Source organism: Mustela putorius, unplaced genomic scaffold (genome assembly GCF_011764305.1).
Source record: "Mustela putorius furo isolate JIRA1106 unplaced genomic scaffold, ASM1176430v1.1 tig00003863_pilon_pilon_pilon, whole genome shotgun sequence".
In the NCBI taxonomy this organism is placed as follows: domain Eukaryota; kingdom Metazoa; phylum Chordata; class Mammalia; order Carnivora; family Mustelidae; genus Mustela; species Mustela putorius.
This window is the reverse complement of record NW_025422015.1, coordinates 17,581,869-17,606,101: the sequence shown is the minus strand read 5'-3', so window position 1 is coordinate 17,606,101 and position 24,233 is coordinate 17,581,869. Positions and strand designations below refer to the sequence as shown.

At 39.5% G+C, this 24,233-nt stretch overlaps 1 protein-coding gene across 2 annotated transcripts in view; it reads right to left on the bottom strand.

Annotated features, from left to right (window-relative positions):
• Positions 1 to 24,233, bottom strand: part of MAP3K5 (mitogen-activated protein kinase kinase kinase 5) — a 199,889-nt gene that overhangs the window by 54,534 nt on the left and 121,122 nt on the right. For both annotated transcript variants that reach the window (XM_004740273.3, XM_045066319.1), the window contains exons 12-14: positions 20,753 to 20,802; positions 18,226 to 18,321; positions 15,420 to 15,501 (exon numbers count right to left, since the gene is read on the bottom strand). In XM_004740273.3, the coding sequence (XP_004740330.1) occupies positions 15,420 to 15,501; positions 18,226 to 18,321; positions 20,753 to 20,802 (228 nt within the window). The remainder of the gene's footprint in view (positions 1 to 15,419; positions 15,502 to 18,225; positions 18,322 to 20,752; positions 20,803 to 24,233) is intronic.

Genomic DNA, 24,233 nt, shown 5'->3' with positions numbered 1-24,233 from the left:
CTTCAACAAATGGTGATAAGAAAAATGGACAGCCACATGCAGAAGAATGAAACTGGACCACTTTCTAACACCAAACACAAAAATAAATTCAAAATAAATGAAAGACCTAAACGTGAAACAGGAAACTATTAAAATTGTAGAGAAGAATATGAGAAACCTCTTTGACAGGCCGGAGTAACTTCTTTCTAGACACATTGCTAGGAGGCAAGGGAAACAAAAGCAAAAATGAACTACTGGGACTTCCTCATGATAAAAAGCTTCTGTGGGTGCCTGGGTGGCTCAGTGGGTTAAGCCGCTGCCTTTGGCTCAGGTCATGATCTCAGGGTCCTGGGATTGAGCCCCACATTGGGCTCTCTGCTTAGCAGGGAGCCTGCTTCCCCCTCTCTCTCTGCCTGCCTCTCTGCCTACTTGTGATCTCTCTCTCTCTCTCTGTCAAATAATAATAATAAAAAAGAGAAAAACCTTCTGTATAGTGAAGGAAACAATCAACAAAACTAAATGGCAGTCTACAGAATAAGAGAAGATATTTGCAAATGACATATCTGATAAAGGATTAGTATCTAAAATATATAAAGAATTTACACAACTCAACCCCCCAAAACAAATAATTCAGTTAAAAAATGGGCAGAGGACATGAATAGACACTTTTCCAAAAAAGACATCCAGATGGCTAACAGACATGTGAAAAGATGCTCAACATCACTCATCATCAGGGAAATGCAAATCAAAACCACAATGAGACACCATTTCACACTTCTTAGAACAGCTAAAATTAACAACGTAAGAAACAACAGGTGGCAAGGGTGCAAAGAAAGGGGAATACTCTTGCACTATTGGTGGGAATGTAAACTCATGTAGCCACTCCGGAGAACAGTATGGAGGGTCCTCAGAAGTCAAAAACAGAACTTCCCTATGATCCAGCAATTGCACTACAGGTATTTACCCAAAGGATACACAAAAAAAGATTCAAAGGGGTACATGCACCCTGATGTTTACAGCAGCATTATCAATAATAGCCAAACTATGGAGAGAGCCCAAATGTCCATCGACTATTTAATGGGTAAAGAAGGTGTGGTACATGTTTGTGCGAATGGAATATTACTCAGCCATCATAAATGAAATCTTGCCATTTGCAATGATGTGGATGAAGCTAGAGTATACATGCTAAGTAAAATAAGCCAGCCAGTGAAAGACAAATACATATGATCTCACTCAGATGTATAATTTAAGAAAGAAAACATATGAACTTATGGGAAAGGGAGGGGAAGAGAGGGAAACAAACCATAAGAGACTCTTAATGATGGAGAACAAATGGAGGGTTGATGGAAGGAGGTGAGTGGGGGATGGGCTATATGGGTGATGGGTATTAAAGAGGGTACTTGTGATGGACACTGGGGGTTGTATTTAAATGATGAACCACTAAATTGTACTCCTGAAACAAATATTGCTCTATATGTTAACTAAAATGTAATTTTAAAAAAACGAAAATAGGAGGAAAATTTTAATCTTTGATGTAAAAGGAAATATCTACAGACCTAAACCCCAAGCTGTCAAGCGTCTCAGTCAAATATGGAAAACTGATCAAAATAAAAGGGGTTTAGAGAGTATTTGGCAGAGACCTCCTGGGATGTGCAGGAGTAATCCAAAAAGACCGATTTTTGATGTCAGACTGGAACTACCAGGTCAAGCCCATGTCTCTGCAGAAACCGAGTGTAAAACTACACACAACAGGAGATGAGCTCTTTCTACTGCCTACATTTTTCTGTAGCGCAAAGCAGGCAGTCCATTGCTGGATTTAACTCACAGGAGGGTTTGAGTTGCATTAAAAAATTTTTTTAAAAAAATTTAAAAAAAGATTTTATTTATTTGACAGAAAGAGACAGCGAGAGTGGGAGACAGGGGGAGTGGGAGAGAGAGCAGCAGGCTTCCAGCTGAGCAGGAAGCCTGATGCATGGCTCTATCCCAGGAACCTGGGATCATGACCTGAGCCGAAGGCTGCTGCTTAACCAACTGAGCCACCCAGGTGCTCCTTGCTAATGTTTTATTGAGGATTGCTGCATCTATGTTCATCAGATATTTGCCTTAAGTTCCGGTCCCTCCCTCCCTTCCTTTGTCCCTTCCCCCTCCACCTCTCCTCTCCCCTTCCTTCTTTCCTTCCTTTCTTCCCTCTTCTTTCAAGTGTCTTTATCTGGTTTTGGTATCAGGGTAATGCTTACCTCATAGAATGAGTTGGAAACTTTCCTTCCCCTCCCCAACCCCTCCTTTTTTGGACAATAATTTGAGAAGAATAGGTAATACCTTCTCTTTAATGCTTGGCAGAATCTACCGGTGAAATGGTTTGGCGGTGGGCTTTTTAAAGTTTTTTGAGACTTTTTGATTACTGACTCAATTTCATTGCTAGTAATTGGTCTGTTTAAATTTCCTATTTCTTCCTGATTCAGTTTTGAAAGGTTTTCTGTTTCTAGGAACTTACTCATTTTTTCCGAGGTTGTCCAATTTGTTGGCATATAGTTGTTCATAATATTCTCTTATAATCTTTCGTAGTTCTGTGGTATCAGTTATTTCTCCTCCTTCATTTCTGATTTATTCTATTCCTTTTTCTTTGTTCTTTTTTCCCCTTTTCTTTTCTCTTTCTTCCTTTAATGAGTCTTGCTAAAAATTTATCAATTTTCTTGATCTTTTCAAAGAATCAGCTCCTGGTTTCACTGATTTTTCCTATCATTTTTTTTTTAGTCTCCATTTAATTTCTTTCTGTTCTAATATTTATTATTTCCTCTTTCTACTGGTATTGGGCTTGATTTCTTTTTTCTAGTTCTTTTAAGTATAAGGGTAGGTTGTTTATTTGAGATATTTTTGCTTCTTGAGGTAGGCCTGGATTGCTACAATCTTCCCTCCCAGAACAGCTTTTGCTGCATCCCAAAGATTTTGGACTGTTTTATTTTCATTTTCATTTGTCTCCATGCATTTTTAAATTGTCTCTCCAATTTTTTAAAAAAATTTTTATTAACATGTCATGTATTATTAGCCCCAGAGGTACAGGTCTGTGAATCGCTGGGTTTACACACTTCACAGCACTCACCATAGCACACACCCTCCCCAATGTCCATAACCCAGCCACCCTATCCTTCCCCCACCACTCCCCAGCAGTCTCTTCAATTTCTTGATTGAGCCCTTATTGTTCAGTGGCATGTTATTTAACTTCCATGTACTTGTGTTCTTTCCAGAATTTTTCATGTGATTGATTTCTAGCTTCAAAACATTGTGGTCAGAAAAGATGCATGATATGATTTCAATCTTTTTGAATTGATTGAGACTTGTTTTGTGGCTTAATGTGATCTATTCTGGAGAATGTTCTATACGCACTTCAAAAAATAAGAATTCCATGTTTTTGCGATGGGATGTTCTAAATATAATATATGTTAGGTCCATTTGGTCCGATGTCTCATGCAAAGCCACTGGGTCCTTGTTGATTTTCTGTCTTGATGATTTATCCACTTAAGTAAGTGGGGGATTAAAGTTCCCTACTATTATTGTATCAAGTTCTTCCTTTATGTCTTTTATTAGCTGCTTTATGTATTTGGGTGCTCCAGTATTGGGTTCATAAATATATGCAATTTTACAACCTCTTGTTGGACTGCTACCTTTATCATTATGTAGTATCCTTTTTTTGTCTCCTTAGTGTTTATTTTAGTCTCTTTTGTTCAATATAAATATTGCTATCCCAGGTTTCTCTTTGGTTCAATTTGCATAGTGGATGTGTCTTTCTATCCCCTCATTTTCAATCTGCAGGTGTCTTTAGGTCTGAAGTGAATCTCTGGTAAGCAGCACGTAGACGGGTCTTGCTTTTTTATACAGTCAACCTATGTCTTTTGCTTGGAGCATTTAGTTCATTTATATTCAAAGTAATTTTTGAGCTATGTAATTACTGCCATTTTGTTACTTGTTTTATGGTTGTTTTTGTAGTTCTCTGTCCCTTTCTTCTTTTGTACTCTTCCCCTGTGATTTGATAGCCTTCTTTAGCGATATGCTTGGGTTTCTTTCTCTATATTGTTTGTGTATCTACAGCATGTTTTTGATTTGTGTTTGCCATTAAGTTCATACATACCATCTTATGCACATAGCAATCTATATTATCCACGAAAACAGAAAATGGGTTCTGGTACTGGCAATATGGCAGACTTGGTATTTAGAAGACTTCCTGCTAAAAGCCCCTCTGTAAAATAAAACAGACACACTTTTTCTTTCTTTCTTTCTTTCTTTTTTTTTTTTTTTTAGAGGGATTGAGAGAGACAGCAAGCACTCAAGTGGCAAGGGAATGGCATGGGGAGTGGGAGAGAGAGAATCTTAAGCAGGCTCCATGCTTAGTGTGAAGCCTGATTCAGGGCTTGATCTCAGGAGCCTGAGATCATGACCTGAGTTAAAATCAAGAGTTGGACACTTGACCAACTGAGTACCCAGACAACCCCAAATAGACACACTTTTAAATGCCCAGCAGGGCTTACAAAAAAGTAAAGGCTGCCAGGATCTAGAAATAAAGAGAAAGTGGACCACTTGAGAGTAATCATAACTGATGTTCCTGCAGCCCAAGGTGTGGGGATGAAGGCTGGGCTTTCAGTCTCATTAATCTTGGGCAGGGATTGGCAAATGTTGTCTCCAAAGAGTCAGATATTGAATACTTTAAGATTTGTGGCAACTTCCTAACTCTGCCATGTAGCACGAGCTCAGTCAATATATAAACAGATGGGCATGTTTATATATGTTAATGTTTATATCCAGTATGTTTTTATGTTTATATGTTTACTGGATATGCTTATATCCAGTAAAACTTCATTTACTAAAGGTAGTGGCAGGCTGGATTTGACCTTTGGGCTATAGTCTGTCAACCCCTTTTCTAGTGCTTTTGTCTTAATGCCCATGAAGGGATATGAAACAGGGCCTTGTGCCTATACCAGGTGAAGAGCTGGGCCCTTGAAATCAAGGGTTCTTGAAGGACTGTAACTTGATGAAAGGGTAGATTAGAATAAAGTCAGCCCACTTGCTCACTTGCCCACTGCAGTGGGAAACAAAAATACAGCTCATCTGTCTTAAACTAAGCTCTAGGTGGACAAAAACAATACTTTCTGAATACTTTCAACCACAGGCTGATTCTCATGCTGGTTTAGTTAAAATTTACACTTATTAGGATACCATAATTGGTCTTGAGCTTTGGACATCCCTGGAGTGCTAGCAAAAACAAAGCAAAAACATTTTAAAGGGAGATTCCCTTAAGATGGACTATAAAGGATTTGCACTCATAATACATCATTGAAATTGAGCTCACAACCCCAAATTTTAAAACATATAAGGAAATAATTCACTGCCCGTGAGTTAGCAGATTTGACAAATATCAGTCTTCCTAAACTTCATAAAGTAAATGACACAAAAACTTCAAAATAAGTACATTTAACATAGAGATATAAAACAAGAAATCAAAAAGCAGGAAAAAAGGATAAGACATTCTAAAAAAGGCCAGGCAGGTCTGAGACAGAACCAAAGTTAACTTCCAGAAAGTGAGCCCTAAGTAGGAAAAATAAAAAATATATTCACAAGCAGACATAGTACAGGGAAATTACAAAACGAACAGAAAGAAGATCAAAAAGGAAGCAGACATTAAAAAGGACAAATTACCTACAAAGGTAGTAGTCAGATCACTCTGCAAACTCTCCAGGGTACACACACTCGACTTGAGGGACCATAGCCAAGGAAGATGAGGAAACTGTGGTTTTGTCATTACCAGCTTCAGTTTATTTGTTTCCAACAGGTTTCTAAGCACTGACAGAAGGCAATTAGTTGTATTTCCCTGGGGAAAACTATGCCCAATAGCCAACCAGGACTGGATGAGCAATGGCCTCCTTATCATGGACCCTTCTCTGGCTAAGGACAGACACCATGCTCTGGAAGGGACACATCTAACCTTTCCACTGGCAACACTGTACCCAACGTACATAAAAGAATACTCCTGTTCTGGATGTCTCATGTAAGGCTGAAGACTGTCCTAGTCCAGAGCAGAACATCAGGCATGTTTTCAGGGTGAGGGAATAGGGAGCAGGAATCATTCAGCCATTTCCTCAGACTAGAAGATAACATGGGGCTCCAGCAAAGTGGCAGCAAAAATTGTCAAAAAATTCCACCAGAAAGAGCCTAAGACTCCACACCCAATTCCTGTGGCCCAGACTTCCACCGTGCTGTGCCACACATGCTGGAAATCTACCAGACAGGACCCAGGTCAGCAGAAGGCAGGGCAGGGACCATCACCAAAGGTGCTTATCTTTGCTAGTGTGCCTTACCAAGGGTAGAGAAACCTGCACACTGAAACCTAGTATACCTTACATTATTATAATGCTTTATAATTTAAAAGAAAAAAAAACTGTCCATAACCTATCTCATTTGATGGTCACAATAAACCTGTGTCATACTATGATTAGCTTCAACTTACAGATGATCAGAAATATCTTTTCCAGTGAATCAATCAGAGCTGTTGTTTACACCCAGCTCATGATTCCTGATTCAGTGTTCTTATCACTACCATTGTTGTAGGGATATTCTTACTTTGTTTCCAAACACCATTACGATAAAAGCATTCTAGTGTGTCATGAATATTCACGGGAACATTCATTCTCTTATTTAAACAGATATCTGGGAGACAGCTGGTGCCCACCTGAGACTCCATTCTTGCCTTTCCCTTACTCCCCATATCTGCTATACTAATTCTACAGACTCTTAACTGGCTTTCCCTTTTCCCCTCCTCTCCTGTTGGCTGTTCCCCGATCTTTAAGATGGCAGTGAATTTTCCAAAGTCCAAACTTCCAAAGTGAGCTGTCCATGTCTGTACCACTGCCTCTGCTTTACTAAAAGGTTTCTCATTACTTTCAGAATCAAAGCCAAACTCCTCAGCACGGGATAAATGCCCTTTGGCTTCTTTGTGCTGCCTCTGTGCCCAACCTTCTTTCTCAACAACCTCCTTCAAAATCTCTCAGTGACGTTCCTGAGATCTTTGTGCCTTTCCACAGGCTGTGTTTTCTACCTAGGTAATTCTGCCTCGTCTTTCAAAACCAAGCTGGAAGAGGCTTTCCCCAACTGCCCCCCTGACCCTCAAGAGCTGGGTTACTTTCTGGTCTGATGTGCTTCCAAGGCTTTCTGTCCTTACTCATACTTTGGTAACCCTTCCTTCTCTTGCTTAGTCTGCATCCCTGTCTGGACTCTGAGCTTTGTGAGAGCTACGATTTATCTTTAATTGCTCTACCTCAAGTCTTGGCAGTATCTGGTTTGCAGATGCTCAGTAATTATTTACTTAACTGATTAATCAGGATATAGAAAACTTGAACAGAATCACTTTTTTTTTTTTTTTAATAAACCGGGTTCCAAAACAAAACATTGAAAATCAGCATCAGTTTATTCTTAGTTGAAAGGAGTTTTGCCACACGGATATTTATACAGTATGGTGAAGAATGTATAAACCTCCATGAGGCTGCCCTAGTTTTAGCTCCCCTCTGGAATCCAAAGCATCAAAAGACTTTTCTCTTTTTAAAAGATTATTTGTTAGGTATGGCAGATGATTCCTGATGAACAAAGTAGTCACAGTAAAAATTGAAAGGGCTTTTCATAAAACCAAAGTGACTGACAACCATTCCAGGGAGTAATTTCTACTTCATTTTAAAAATTTCTTCTTTCTATTCTGACCATATAGACATATCAATTGGAAAGGCAGGTTTGAGGAGACTAGCCTGGTCTATAAGTCAGAAAAAGTAGAACAGAGCTGGCCCTGGAAAGAAAAGGTGTGTTAAATTGGAAACATGGAAAACATAAGGGGTGGAGGAAAGAGTGTTAAAAAAAAAAAAATAAAAGGTAAGAATACACTGCTTATATACTCTGCATTCTATTTCTATTGCCATAGAAATAAGTTAGTGAATTAGATTGTTGCTAAGGGAAACAACTGCATTTTGAAGCAATGATGGGAATACTTCTAGAATCATCCCTCTATTGTTGCCTGCCCAGAACAATCTAAGTCTGGTACTGGAAAGGGAATCAGCGTAGGAAGACAATATTGACAAGGCCAAACAACAAAGTGGTGATTCACTTAGTTCCCGCGCTGTCGAGGGACCTACAGTAACACAGCCAACTTCCAAAGGCCATACACTTCCCTCTGGGGCTTAATTACATTACGTGAGTGGTCACCTCAAAGACCCAAAGAATAACTTCGTCAATTTTCAGTCTCTATTGCCTTCTTAATATGTAAATGTCAAAAACATTAATAATGATTAGGAACATTAATAAAATGCTAAAAATGTTTAGGTTCAAATAACCAGTTTGATAGATCTCTTCTTCCAAGAGTTTACTCAAATATCACCTTCTCAATGAGCCTTCCCCTGCTTATTGGTCCAAACTTGCATGCTCTGTTACACTGTAACTTTCTGACCCCTTTCCTACTAAATTTTTCTCCTTAACACTGATTATTATCAAACATGTTATGCATTTTACTTATTTATGTTGTTTATTGCTGGTCTTTCACTAGGATGTAAGCTCAGTGAAGGCAGGGATTTTTCTCAAATTTTTCTCTGTTGTATCCCCAGCAGCTAGGATAATGACTACCACATAATAGGTGTGAATAAATATTCATTGAGTGAAGTGAATTTATAACTATCAATGTGGTATAAAGATGAGTTTAAGCTGAAAACATGTGAATCAATAGCGGCTGCATTAAAAACCTTTTTGGCTGGCTTAAAGAAAGCCTCCTGAAAATACAGCTGCCAAAATCCCCTCTCTGGGAGGTTTAGGACCATTCGTACCTAGATAAGAAATGACATAAACAAAACCTTGCCAAAACGTTCTGTGCCTTCCACTTTTCCCTCATTAATTTCCCACTGCATGCTTTTCCTTAAAGTCCTATGAAGGACTTTTCTCAGGAGGATAAGCAAAGGTAACTCAAGCTAATCAGAAGCCACTTTAAGTGCTCGCATGTATCTGAATAAACCTTGCCTTTTCTCTTGTTAATCTGTCTTTTGTCAGTTAACTTGCAGGCCCCCAATCACTGGACAGTTGATAGAGGAAAAAGTTTTTTTTTTTTTTTTTTTTCCTTCCCAACAGAAGGAAAGAATGAGTGACAAACTGGTACTCATATCATACAGCACCGTAAGGGATATATTTTCTTAGTGCAGTAAATGTGGGCGTTGAGCTTCAGATATGTGCAAAAATAGAAATGGGATGTTAAAGACAAACAAACCAACGTGCTGATGATTCCAAATTGATTTCAATGAATTCTAAACCATAATTCACTGTTAATGTTTGTAAAGCAAATCATCAGAAAAGGAAATGGTAAGGTATTCCATCATTCTGCAGGTGTTTACGTCAAAATGTTCCTTTTATCTTGCTTGTCTCCACGCCTCAAGGGGTCAACTTTCTCTTTCTGCACACTAGAAAGTACATGGTGCACATGGGTGCACAGGGCCTGGCACTATGATTGCTTCAGGTTCAGGTCAGCCATGTGCCCATTTTGATGAAACAGTGAGGTACACATGAATATATGAGAAAGAGAGATAAAGAGGAAAAGGGATGGCAGGAGGGAGGGAAAGAGAGAGAGAGAGGCAGAGGTTCGGAGAGGTGGAGTATATGTATGTATTTGGGAGAGGAGCGAGGCGGGAGACACACCATATTTTGTATTGAGGGCCAAAAGGACCTTGATAGTTTGTGTCTAGCATTTTTTCCTCCAAGGAGATAAAAACAGAAAGAGATGAAAAGAGAATGAGTCAATAATGCCTTGGTTATGATATGCAGCTGGATTATGGTGTTCATTCTTTCACTTACTTAACACTGAACAACTTCCGGGACAGTGTCAGAGCACCTACTCTGTCCCTTCCAATCCATAGCTCTCTCCCCCAGTTTGAGCTTTATCACACACCACCTTCGAGCCCTTCCAAGCCTTCTGATCTAACTGAACTACTTCTGCTTGGATGCCTCATACCATGTGAGACTACATGATTAGAAAGGAAACAGAGCCACAGCCCTGTCCTGGGATGTCCATAGTCTGGCATGGACTACAAAATTACAGTGCAGTGAGAAGAAGTGAGGCAGAGGAGGGGCCTGAAATGCTAGGAGAGCAGAGGAAAGTGAAACGCAGTGTTGAGAAATGACACTTGACTTGCATCTCAAAAAATGAGGATGCAGTCACCAGGTGGGACAAAGAAAAGGCATGTGGAGTTGGGCATCTGCAGATCAAGCCCAGGGGCAGAAAACCTTAGTCCTCTGCAAAATGGAAGAGTCTGGCCATCCCAGCCCACAAGGTGGAAAGACAAGGCGATGTTCCAGCCAGAGGGCTGAGAACACTGTATCTGAGGAAAACTTCTACAGAGAGTAGCATCAAAGGTTTTTAATGAGGGGAGTCACAGGATAAAATCGTGTGAGAGATCTTTCTGATGATTACAGAGATGCATACTGATGGCAGGAGAGAGATGAGGCCACGGGAGAGATGGTAAAAACCTGAGACGGGGAATGACAGAGCAGATTAGGTAACTGGGCTGGAGACACGTTGTGGTGTGAGGAAGATGAGAGGCAGAACAGGAGTTTCTCCCAGGAGGCTGCTGGGTAGATGCCCAAGGTACTAGCAAAACTATGGAAGGCTGAGAACAAAATAGGGACCACAGCTGATACGTATTCGAACTCTTAGAGTTAACGGCAATCCAGTGTTCAATGATTTCAATATAACTTTACCGAACCATTAAATTATTTAAGATACAGATTCCTTGCCTTTCCATGTCAGAGGAAAGTCCTTTGAAAGTGGGACTGATCTGTATTTGAAATAACCTCACATAGTTTGTACTAAGCTTGAAAAACTACACGAAAACATATTTAAGGTGTTCTTGGTCCACTTGCACTTGAGGAATCCAATCATTTTAGCCTAGCCAAGACTATGAATTTTGTCCAAAGTTATAAAACTGGCCATTAGCAAAGTTAGAACGAAAGCCTACGGCTCTTGACCCCCACACAGCAATTTCAGTAGAGTCAGGCTTGATCAGTTGAAGAAGGCGGCAGACCATGACCTGAAGGAGGCTGAATTCCTCCCACAACTGTACTGCTTCAAAGAAACCTTATGAGTCAAATAAAAAAGAAAAGTAGATCTTAATACGGGCTTCAGATTAGAAGTCTGTCAAACATCCAGAAGTCTAGGGATTAGCTTCAAATTTGTAGTTTATAGAACTACGTTGATAGTTGAAGTTTGCCAATGTTGACAACATCCTAAGTGAAGTCAACATTAAAGAATGTTTCACCTTTCCAACATTTTAATTTTGCTGTGGCCCTGGCTTCCCAAAGGCTTCAGAATAATTGACACATGCATTGAAACAACTTTAGTTCTATCCCCAGCTGAGGTGATGATAAGAAAGCAACTATTCTGCATATAAATCTTAATCGCCATGTAAAGATGGTCTCTAAGTTTACACTATCACGAATAGGAAGTAGAGGAATTGTGTTTTGTGTGTCATTTAGGGGCTGATGGTTGAGTCTAGTTTGTGGTAATGAAATTAAAGAATTTTTTTTTTTTAAGATTTTATTTATTGATTTGACAGAGAGAGATCACAAGTAGGCACAGTGGCAGGCAGAGAGAGTGGGAGAAGCAGGCTCTGGAGAGCCCGATGCACGGCTCAATTCCAGGACTCTGAGATCCTGAACTGAGCTGAAGGCAGAGGCTTAGCCCACTGAGCCACCCAGGCACCCCTAAAGAATTCATTTTCATCAAATATTTAGAACACCAATAAGATCGTTTTAAATTAAGAATGTTGAAGATATGTAAGAAATGTAATCATGTGGTTATCAAAAGTTAGGCGAAAATGTAAGTTCAGACTATTTAGTGACTCATCTCCCCAAGGTGCTCTGGCTACAAAGGGACACTCAGTGAGAGGGAGAATGAAGACAGACGTCCCAATGTTCACAGCCCGGATCATCACCGCAATCTCTGTTCATGACCATTGTGCCCACAGAACATTGCCACCCCATACTCCACCCAACACATGAATGCCAGCAAGGTCACTTTTTGGGGTTTAATGGAAAACTACCCACAACTTATTTAAACATACTTATTTTAAATATGCTGGAATTCACTATATATGCTATACAGTACACTGGGAATACTGTAGAAGCCATTCTGTGTCCAAGATTTTAAATTATTCTGAGAGCATACAAAGGACAGAGTGGAAGAGTGTTTTTCTAACATTAAAAGAATAGAATCCCGGGGCGCCTGGGTGGCTCAGTGGGTTAAGCCGCTGCCTTCGGCTCGGGTCATGATCTCAGGGTCCTGGGATCGAGTCCCGCATCGGGCTCTCTGCTCAGCGGGGAGCCTGCTTCCCTCTCTCTCTCTCTCTGCCTGCCTCTCCATCTACTTGTGATTTCTCTCTGTCAAATAAATAAAATCTTTAAAAAAAAAAAAAAGAATAGAATCCCTGTACTTCCTTGAGAGGGGTGAGTAGGAGCACTTTGATGCATCAGCAAGACTGTGTAAGCTGGTTTCTGTGAGGTCCGCCCAGCAATTATAAAACCCTCTGGCTCTTCCTATGGAGAATCTGGAACATCCCCTTCCTTATTTGGTTGGTGACTGTTCTCAGTGCCTGCAGATGGACTGCCTGACCAGAAAAAGCCCCACACAGCCACCCTATTTATTACTGTATCCAGATCAAAGGATCTTGGTTCTGTATCTTTGTGGAAGCTCTTTAAAAAAGTGATCTACTGGGATGCCTGGGTGGCTCAGTTGGTTGGATGACTGCCTTCGGCTCAGGTCATGATCCCGGAGTCCTGGGATCGAGTCCCGCATCAGGCTCCCAGCTCCATGGGGAGTCTGCTTCTCCCTCTGACCTTCTCCTCGCTCATGCTCTCTCTCACTGTCTCTCTCTCAAATAAATAAATAAAATCTTTAAAAAAAAAAAAAGCGATCTACCTACCTTTTTTTTTTTTTTTTTTACATTATAGGAAACCAAGTCTTAGAAAAATCAGCTGGCAAAATTTATCACAAATTCTAAGGCTGTTAGGCCTGTGTTATGCTATGAATATGGTTAAAGTGGTTTCTGGAGTAGAGTCCAAACTGTGAATTTAATCAATTAAGAAGACTACGTTGTCTTATATGGTGACCACAACCTGGCTATGCTCTGTGTATTTTTGGTAAGATGGATTTAGTTCCTTAAAAAAGGGCAGAAAACACAGGATGGCTCTCACTGGTTTAAAAAAGCCAGCATTTTATGACATTGCAGGAGAACTTTATGGACTTTCCAATCCACCCACTTCAACATTTTATATTTACTAATAAAAGTATTTCATTTTCATTGTCTTTGCTACCTTTTACCTTGGTCATTGCTGTGTATCAAGTGACTAAATTTAAACCAAATAAACACAAAGATAATGAGGTCTAATCAAGGACCACTGATGTAGGAACCAAGAGATCTAATTCCTAATAAAATCACTTGAATAAGAAAATAAAAGTTGTAAAATACAAAACATATACAAGTAAATATTATCTATTCCTCCTATAGGCAACAAGCTAATGCATGGGGAAAAAAATTCCCCCCCCAAATTAGGTCCTATCATTTTTTTTATAACTTTAATGAAAGAGCCTTAGGCTTACCTAGGAACATCAAAGCTAGAGAACTGCTAGATAATTATAGAACTTAACTCTGCACAGAGTTAACACTTGGTTATTATATTTAAATTCTCCTTCAACTGCTACCCTACGACTTCAGTGTTTTTATAAAGATTCTAGTATGTGGGATGACATTATCAAAGTGACCTAATAAATAAGAATGCCAGACAGGCTGGTGCTCTAGCTTCCTCAGTTTCACTTTAACATTAGAAATGACATTTTCAGCATTGTTTGGATTCTGAATTTTTTCTCAAGTCCAGCACTGGGCAGGGCTTAGAGAAGAAGCTGGCCTACTGTCACTCCTGGAGGAGGGTCAAGCACGGGGGTCAGCCCTCTTGGGACACTCCACACGGTCTTTACAGAGATGAAAGGCTCTTTATCACCGAGGAGTCATGACAAAAAAAGCAGGAATAGGTGTCTGCAGTGTCCTGTGTCCCTGAGGCAGAAGTCAGAGGGGAACAGCATTTCAGGTGACTGTTATTACTTTCTTTCCGTATTCCATTAATCTTCTGTTGGTCCAGGTCCTCTGTGTAGCACACAGAGGAAGGCCATGACCAGTCATGCCATTCAGAATTTTCACTGTATTTTGCTTGTCTGAATTGCACATATCTCAGAGGAGCATAAAAAAACGCGAGGGCACTGTGGCCTGTGTGTGGAGGGTAAATCAGCATCCTCAGAGATAAAGCACAGTTACTATCAGGTAAACAAAACATAAAAACTCAGTATTCCTAAGTAAGAGTTGTCCAATGTTTGCTTTTTAGCTTTTTTTTTTTTTTTAAGATTTATTTATTTGAGAGAGAGAGAGCACGTGGACAAGCCTGCCTCTATGAGCAGGGGGAGGGGCAGAGAGAGAGGGAGACAAGCAGATTCCCTGCTGAGTGGGGAGCCAGACATGGGGCTCCATCCTAGGATCCTGAGACCATGACCAGAGCCAAAATCAAGAGTTGGGCGCTCAACCTACTGAGCCTTCCAGGTGTCCTTTTCAGCTCTTTCTTAAAACAAGGAATTCCATAAGCTGCTTTCAGCATTAAGGGAAAGCTCACAGGCTCTAGCTCCTCACCCATCATCACCACTTACATGTCCTCCCCCAATGCGTCCTCCAGTAAGACTTTAAATGTTCTTTTTTTTTTTTTTTTTTTTTTTTTTAAGCCATAGAGAAGGCTTGCCTTGGTGGCTCAGTCAGTTAAGTGTCTGCTTCTGGCTCACGTCATGATCCAAGCGTGCTGGGATTGAGCCCTGTGTCAGGCTTCCTGCTCAGCGGGAAACCTACTTCTCACTCTGTCTGTCCCCCTGCTTGTGGTCTGTCTTTCACACTCTCTCAAATACGTAAATAAAATCTTTAAAAAAAACAAGACTCCTTGCCGAGCAGGGAGCCCAATGTGGGACTCTATCCCAGGACCCTGGGATCATGATCTGAGCTGTAGCAGATGCTCAACCAACCAAGCCACCCAGGTGTTCAATAAATAAAATCTTTTTTTTTTAAATAGTTTTTATTTATTTATTTGACAGACAGAGATCACAAGTTGGCAGAGAGGCAGGCAGAGAGAGAGAGGAGGAAGCAGGCTCCCTGCTGAGCAGAGAGCCCGATGTGGGACTTGATCCCGGGACCCCGAGATCATGACCTGAGCCGAAGGCAGCGGCTTAACCCACTGAGCCACCCAGGTGCCCCTCAATAAATAAAATCTTAAAACAAACAAACAAACAAACAAAAACCAAAAAAACACAGAGAAACTTTGTAAAATGAACATGCAACCAGAGTCATTACCTCCAAGGAGTCACCTTCACAATCACCTTCCTCCGTGCTTCTCCCCTTCTCCTCAGTGATGGTGTTCACCATTTCAAAAAACCTACAAGGACAGTTGGTATGTGGTCACTCAGAATACATCTGATATTAAATACAAGCAAGTATGTTCCAACGTGACTTCAGAGCCAAAAATGGGAACGAAGAGACTTTCTAAAAAATCAGACAATAAACTATCAATATCAACACAAAAAATAGGATTTTCAAAAAGAAAAAGACAGGCTGGTAGAATTGTCCAACCTAATGCCTCACTTCAAACAACAATAATGTAATATAGATTTAGAACAATTAAGCTAGACAAATTCATAGAGATGTGAAGATTCTGGGACTTGGATGTCAGGCCAAGATTGTTAGTATTTGTGTGACTTGGGGCAAGCTCCTCCACCACTCTGAGCCTCACCCCTTCATCACAACAGAGTTTATAGTAGTATCTAACTTAAAGGTTGTTAGGAAGACTACTTGACCTAATACTTGTAAAGTGATTAACAGAGTGCATTTATTAAAATAAGCTACTATTGTTTTGCTGATGGTCATATTATTATTTAAAATGGGAATTAACAAAAATACCCATAATCTGGAATAATGTCTCTAAATTCTGAGGTGATTATTTGATATAGTGTGGGCCACTACAGCATCTGACGTCAGTCATTAAATATTTTGCCTTTACTATCATAAATATGGTGTTCTGTAAACACAATCTGCAAAACACCAATATGAATTAGGAACAGCTGGCTTTTTTGGTGACATTCTCTTCGGGAACTCTTCTTGTGAAGTTTTTTATTTTGTTGTTGTTGTTCTTCTTCTTTTTTTTTTTTCTGTAGATCATTTAAGAGCCAAGAAAAATAGTCACAACAAGAAACAGATTTGCTCCCTGTAACACTAGCTGTGTCTAGTCTATGCAGAGGGGTTCCTAACAGTTCACAAACTTAAAGCATGGGAGGCACTATGACTAGAGGCTGATGATCTCACATGTAAGTCACACACTGCATTGCCAGCCCAAGGGAAGAGCAGGTTATGTGGGATAAGAAAAATCTACCTTCTATAACTCAGAACTTTTTTTTCTATCTCTATACCTCTTTTTTTTCTGTACCTCTTTTTTTTCTGTACCTCTTTTTAATCCATTCATCCATCCATCCATCCATCCAGCCGTCCCCCCCCCCCCCATCCATTCATCCATCCAACAAATACTCATCGAGTGTCTACTAGGATAAAAAAACTATTCGGCCTTTGGAACTGTGACAAGGAACAAAATAGACAAAGCCCATTTGGGAATTTGGAACCGATCTATGGAGTTTGCATGTGGTATCTACTTCTCTACTTTTCCTTTATCTGTATACATTTCTTAGAGGTCACTGACAAGAAAAAGAAGTTCCCAAGTCTAATCAGAGTAATAGTATGCCCTAGGGAAGGTTAAATATCCTGATGAATTAGAGACAAAGGCAAATTCAACCAAGAGGAAGAAGAAAGTGAAAAACCTTAAAAAAAAAAATCTGACTTTAAAGACAGACTTAAAGATCTGGGGTAAAGACTTCCATCAGCAATTCACACAAAGTTTTTATGAACATCTCTAAGCAGAATATAATACAGTGGGATGGGAACACCATAATTTTTTGGAGCCTGGATTCTAGAGTTACATGTACTTGGTCCAAATCCCAGATGCTCATTTTTTACTATATATGATTTTAAGTTCATTGAACTGTTTAAGACTCTTTTCAATGAAGATGTTAATATTAGCTACCTAACAGTTTTTATTTGAAGATTAAAGCAGATATTAGATCTGGGTTATGTACTCCATAAATCTTGGCTATCATTATCATAAAAACAAATCAGTATCCTTGGGAATTTAAGTAGAAAAGCAGACCATATGTGTGCTAAGAATTATTTCTTATTTCCAAATCTTTTTCTATATATTTTATAATAATAAAGATAAAACTATAACCATATAGTTCTATAGCTGACTATAGAATTACGGATTTATAAATTTCTTTTTTGGTACCAAGATAAAAAAAACTATATATTGTAATTAGTATATTAGTCATTTACCATGGGCTCAGATGGTGATTATTCGAATAAGAACAATACTCAGGAAAATTTTAAGTCTAAGCTGGCTTTTACCTGCACTTTGGTTTCTAAATTGTTACTCACTTGCCTGGGTCCCCATAGTCAGTCACTATGTCCTAAGGGAGCATGAAGTACTTAATTATCAGCTCAAGAGAAATACACCCAGGGAGGTTAACACAAGCATACAGTGCAATGAATGGATTTTTGGACTGTCTTTTATGGGTATAGATCAGATCACTGGCTCTTAACTCGAGCTATACCCCCACCAGGAAATCCAACATAATTTGTCAAGGGTAGGGCCCAGGCACTTGTTAAAATGTACCAGCTGATTCTAATCTGAACCAGAGTTAAGAGTCCCTGTTCAAAGAATTCAAGAATGAAAATTTTGGTAATCATCTATTGCAATAAGTGAGCACTTTAAAAATGAGACATTAACAGTTGGTCATTAACTGGCAGGTCTTGGTTAATGTTTTATCTGTGGAAAAATAAATTATGACTAAGAAAAATCATGGTTTATTTAAGAGAGCTCTCCCCCCCTTCTCTGATTGTTAAACATACCCCATAATTATAAACTATTAGGCCAAATGAAATATTTATACAACCACACAGCCACAAATTCCTTATAGGAGCTACATGTTCACTCATTAATTAAAAGTAATGATCAGGTACGAACAGTATTTTTTATACCTAAACAATGATGAATACGTACTTTTTACAATGCAGTTCTGTACAGAAATAGATTTGGAAATCGTCAGAATTATGAAGCACGTAGAGAAAACAGCATCGCTCTTCAAATTTAGAAATACTGAAAGAAACAAAAAGAATTATTCAGGGAAACAGCAATACTTCTATGAAGGTGCAGTGCAAAATAAATAACTTTTATATCCAATCCCCATTATGATATCAATGTTGTTTATAGCAAAAAGATATAATAAATGGCACTTGAAAAAGTGACGTTCCCCCCATACCACAATACTAAAATTACTTAAGAGTCTGAGAATTGTGCTCCTACTCATATCTGTGGGTGGGGTCGCTCTGGGGGGCTGTAAGTACACCTCCGTTATGTATCCCTCCAACCAAGCACAGGAAATTGTCCTGCCTGCTACAGCACCACACTGCAATACGGGAGAAAAGGCAGAAGTATGGAGTGGCTGACTTGAGCTCCGTGATTCTAGTTCTTTGGCATCTACAGAGCAGCGAAATGTTTCCAAAGCCAGGAAGGCAATGTGGGGAGGCAGTCAAAGCACCTCATGGATTGTAGAGATTTTAGAGGTGTGAGGAAATGTGAAACGGCACTTGGTTCTGACTCAGCATGCAATTTTATAGCAACTGAAATAATTTTGAGTCTACCATTCAGGCCATGCTGTTTTATGCCAAAGGTTAGCAAATATTTCCTGTAATGGGCCAGACAGTAAATATTTCAAGTTTGGGTGTTGGAGCAGTCTTAGGCAATACACAAATGAATGAACATGGCTGAGTTCCAATAAAACTTTATTTACAAAAACAGGCAGTGGCCAGATTTGGCCTGTGGACCCTCTTTTGTCAATTCCTATTTTATGCCTTTGCATCTGCTGTTCCTTCAATTTGGAATGCACATCATTTTTGACTTTTTAAAGAAATTCTATTCCTCATTCAAGGCCCAGCTTAGATTCTACCCTCTCCCTTCCCTACTTCTACCTTAAACAGAAAGACTTTCTCTTGTGCCTCTGTTCCTTAAACATAGATCTGTCATTTCTTGGCTCACTGTCAGCTCAATAATGACTGTGCAGTCCTTCCTTGTTAAATGTTCCACTGATGGGTTGTGAGCTCTTTGAGAGTGCGAGTCTTAGTCATTGTTGTATTAGCAGAATAGGACTCAACATTTGACATACAGCTGGTGCTCAATACATGCCTGTTGACTGAGCTGAGCAAGCAAGTTCTGAGATGATGCAAGACAAACTGCTGACTCAGGTTTTTGGTGTGTTTTACTTTTGTGGTTATCTCTTTATAAAGGAGGAAACCAAGAAAAGTTAGCTCCCTCTGAAGACACACACTGCAGCTTAAGTTTCTCAACATATAAACCAGCAGGAAGCCATCTGGAAGGATTCTACATATATGCTGCAAGTCACAACAGAAGTTTATGGAGTGTTGCCATATTTAATTTAAAAAATTTCATTGGAAAATAGATATGATAAGGTGGAATTTCTATTACTGTACTTTCCTAACCTGTTTAGAAATGCAGTAATAAATAACAATTGCCTTGCTAATGACTGGTTTTAAAAATTAAATATTAAGAGAGTAAAACTTTATTTGAGAAGGCACTGGTTGGAAAGAGAGCAAATGAGTCAGTCCATTATCTTGCTTGTTTCTCTGCAGATCCCTCAAGAGGTAACAGGTGGTTTTACCAGGCAAACTCCAATTATCAGTGACTCAGACGGCTCTACCAGTTCATGCTCCAACAAAACCAATTATTATTATGCCAAAAGCAACAGCGTATTGTGTAACCAGCCTCCAGAAATCTGTTTTCTCTCATTTCTCTTTATTATGTGGAGATAAATAGTAGTAAACACAAGTAATTTGGTTTGAAATTTCCAAGAGTTGGTTTAGCCTGAGCTTCTATAAAGTAAGTATTTAAATGTTTAACCAGTGGCTCTTGGTTCTGGAAAAAATCTCATTTCTAAATCCAAGGAAATGGCATTTCCTGACCTACTGGCTTTATAATGGCAACGTCAGAACAGAACTAAACTGAAGCGAGCCACTATAATCTCAAGAACACGTCATTAGCAGCAAGCCGAGGAAAAATTTTTAAAAAATGAATTTCTCATAGTCTCACTAATAGGTTATGTTAACTCTAGGACACAATGTGATCGATGGCATGTGGACTTTTTGGTTACACCTAAGAAGAGATTAGTTCCTGGCATCTCAAACGACTAGAAACCCACCCTAGCACATAAACCCACAGCTCAACCAGCTGGAGAGGACCCGGATAGCTCACTTTTATGAACACCGTGATTCTGGTCCACAGTCCACATTTACCCCTCGTTCTCCACATCTGAAGCGGGTGACAGGCACAGAGTCAGTTCGACTAACAAAGCTTTGTTATAGATGTTTTCATAACAAAGACAGAAAAGGAGGCTGAGCATTTTCATCAAGAGAAGGGTTCTTCAAGTTCTCTGCATTTTTAAATCCTGACTAAAAGTTCTATTGTCTTCTAAGTAAAAAAAAAAAAAAAAAAAAAATGTACCAAGTAAACTTACCTCACTCCCCTGATAGAAGCAGCACTGAAATTCCACTCATGTATACCTTTCTAGAACACAGGGAAAGAACGACAAGAACAACAAACATTGAGTCATCCGAATGAAAATAACATAATTTTGTTTTATTATTTTAAAATAATATACACAGAATAATTTTTCCGAGTGCATAATTCTTTAATAATCTGGATGGAAATTGTAATTCATTTCCAAGCCACAAGGGTGATGTTTACACTGCTTAATAATTTCTGTACTTCAATAAAACCGCTTCCAAGAGAATCTAGGGGAATTACTCTCATTAAATCCTAAAAAACTTGATCTTTAGCAAATTAACCTAATAACTGTCATGTCTTAATTTTTTAAATAAAAACCCAGTGATCAAGGTAATTCAATTATTATAGCTGAGTAATATTTCTTTTCTGAGAAAGAAAAACATTAATTTGAATAAAGCCTCTGCAAGGCTTTAGAGATGATTATTTCTGAATTATCTTTAGTTAAATTTTCAACTGAAATGGTAGTTCTATTTCTCCAGAAAATAATACACCAAGTATGTCTGTAGTACATGCATGCAGATAGTGTCTGTCATAGCTACAATGCATTATGACCTAATTTATGCAAAATTCAATATAGTAATAAATTCTGAACATAAAAATTTGATTATCATATGATAAACATGGGTGATTACAGGGCCAAGATGAAAAAAATGTGGAAATTTATTTTTTGAGTTTATTACTCAAACTAAGTTTAAATTATTACATTCATGTCTTTAAATTAAATAAATTATGAATTCCCTATAAAAATATGTCTGGTAACAGCACATAATTGACAACATAAATATTTTAGTAGAAATAAAGTAGTCGATACACATGTCCAAGTTTAGCAAGTGCTCTACAATAGTCCATTCAGATGGCCAATTCAACTTTGTAAATGGGAAACAACCAGGAAAACAAGCTCTTACCCACCCACTTAAAATACTGCCAGGAGCTTGAGGTCTTGGCTGGACTTGTGAAATGGGTAAGGAAGCCTGTGGCTCTGAGGTGGACCAGAACTCTCCTTTTGGCTGAAGCAAATCAAAAAGCCACAATTTATATCCATAGCACCTAGTTCTTTGCTAGGACCATGCAACTTAAAATAAAAATAGAACCTCCCAAGCCCAAAGGAGATGTACGAAAAAACTAGTTTCAATGCACACCAGTCAGGTCACGGGTATGTGACCTGAATTAACACAGAGCAAATGTTGTGCTCGTGCTCAGGAAAGGAAGGGACCATGGAAAGGTGCTCTTGGAATGTGGCTCTCTTTCACCAGAGTACAGAGGGAGTTAAATTAAAATAGCACCCTGCAGCTTCAGCTGGTAATATGGAAAGTTGGTTCTAAATCCTGGTGGCCTCAGGTGACCTTCTAAATAGATGGGACCCCGGAGCTGCAGCTGTTACCCGCATGCTACTTGCGTACAGTTCAGCCTTATCCTCAGAGCCTGCGTCCAGGATCAGGAGGTGGTGGCAGAAGGCACAGCTAGTAGGGCGCTTAGGCAAACATGCAACTGAACAGGGAAACTGGGAAACACCCACAGGACAACGCTGGTAATATCTATCTCATATCAGCCCTGTTCTGGGAACAGGCAAGGAGAGATTTCCCAGATAGATTGGGCTGGGTTTGTAGGAAAGGAGAACCGCATTTCCAGAATGTTAGGTTACTGAAAGGTTGCAAGTGCTGCCAGTGAATGTTCTATCTTACTGGTGTGAAGCCCAGGGCCTGCGATGGAGATCTGGAATAAGGAGGCCCAGCTCCCCAGCGCCTTTGCTACTGGGACTCACCACATGGAGGCGCTGGTGAGCTACAAGGCCAACGGTGCGGTTAAAAAGTTCCTGGGGCCTGTCTGGGAATCTGGGGAAAGGGATTGCCAGAGGCAGAGCTAGAATAATTAGCCTCAACAAGCCGCAGATGGACATTCAAGCTAACTGACTCAGCACAAGCACCATACTGTAGTAACTGGTTAGTGTCAGATCCTATGCCCTCGTCACTAGAGTTGGGACTAGGAGTTAACATTGAGTTAAAATGGCGGGAGTTCTCCATTGGCAGAAACTGTTAGACAACAAACACACTCTTCCTTCTTTGCTAAGGAGAGCTGAATGTTGTCGGCATTCAGGTGGCCATGTTTAGCAATGAGGTATAATGATTGGTCTAAATTGGCGATGTAAGTCCATTCTCCTTGCTAGTGATTGGTTTAGGCATGAACACATGGCACAATTTATGATACAAAAGGAGGGCCGGACCCTTTCCTTGGGAAGCTGTGTGTGAACTGATGCTTTGAGCTGCTATTTAAGACAAGGAAAGAAAAATCAAGAGCATTTAGAGAAGCCACCCGAGAATTCTGATACTGTTCAACCACTGACGTACTGCCAGCATGATCCTCTGCCCCTGAGAAGTTCCTGTGATGTAACATTTCCTTATCTGTGAAGCCACTTTTAGGTGGGAGTTTTGTATCTAAAAGCATCCTTGATGGATGCGATGATCATATCATCAAAATCTAGAATCTGAGGTAATCATATTCCACTCATAAATTTCCTAGGTCTTCGCAGAGGGGCCATGGCTGGAGCCGGTGTGAGGTAGCACCTCATATTCCACTGGGACCCTGCTGTCTGCTACCTTTCCCTGAGAGACCACCAGACAGGACAGGAGTACTCAGACTCCACAAAAGGAAGGGATTCTAAATAACAACCATTTAAAATATCTTAGAAATGTTTCTCTGCCTCAGTCTAAGTTTTTCTTTCCTGTGCACATGCAGACATTTTTTCAAGTACTAACTTGACTTCAAACAACTACCAACCATTGAACAAAGGGAGAACTGTTTAAAGATTAGGATTTCAATTTATTTTGTCCTTGACTTAGAGTAACTCCCTAATAAGAGTTCTGAGACTCTTAGGAATTGGTATAATGATATTAACGTTTTGACTGCTGCAATATAAAGTATATACTAACTGTTCATTCCACATTTTAGAATGAAAATCCTGAGAGAAGGAGTAAAGAAATAAGTGATAAATGAAAAGCAACACGCTCTGCTCTATTCTTAGATAAAAATTTAAAACTTTTTATGACAAGGTGTGCCTGGGTGGCTGGGTTGATCGGGCCTCTGACTCTTGATTTTGGCCCAGGTCATGGTCTGTTGGGGGAGGGTCAGGATTGTGAGCTCTGTGGGGAGATTGCTTGGGATTCTCCCTCTCCTTCTACCCCTCCACCCAACTTCCATTCCACAGCTTGCACTTGTGCTCTCTCTCTCTCTCTCTCTCTCTCTCAAAAATAAAATCTTAAAAAAAAAAAAACCCATCCTATGACAAAAAGAATCCATTTTTAGTTTAACATCAGATCTATACCCCTGCTATTTGTCTGTTATTAGTTATAGTTATTCCAGTTGCTTTAAACTAACATAATATTAGCAGAGTTATTTTTATTACTTGTCCTCATTCCAATGGTATCACTTCTATA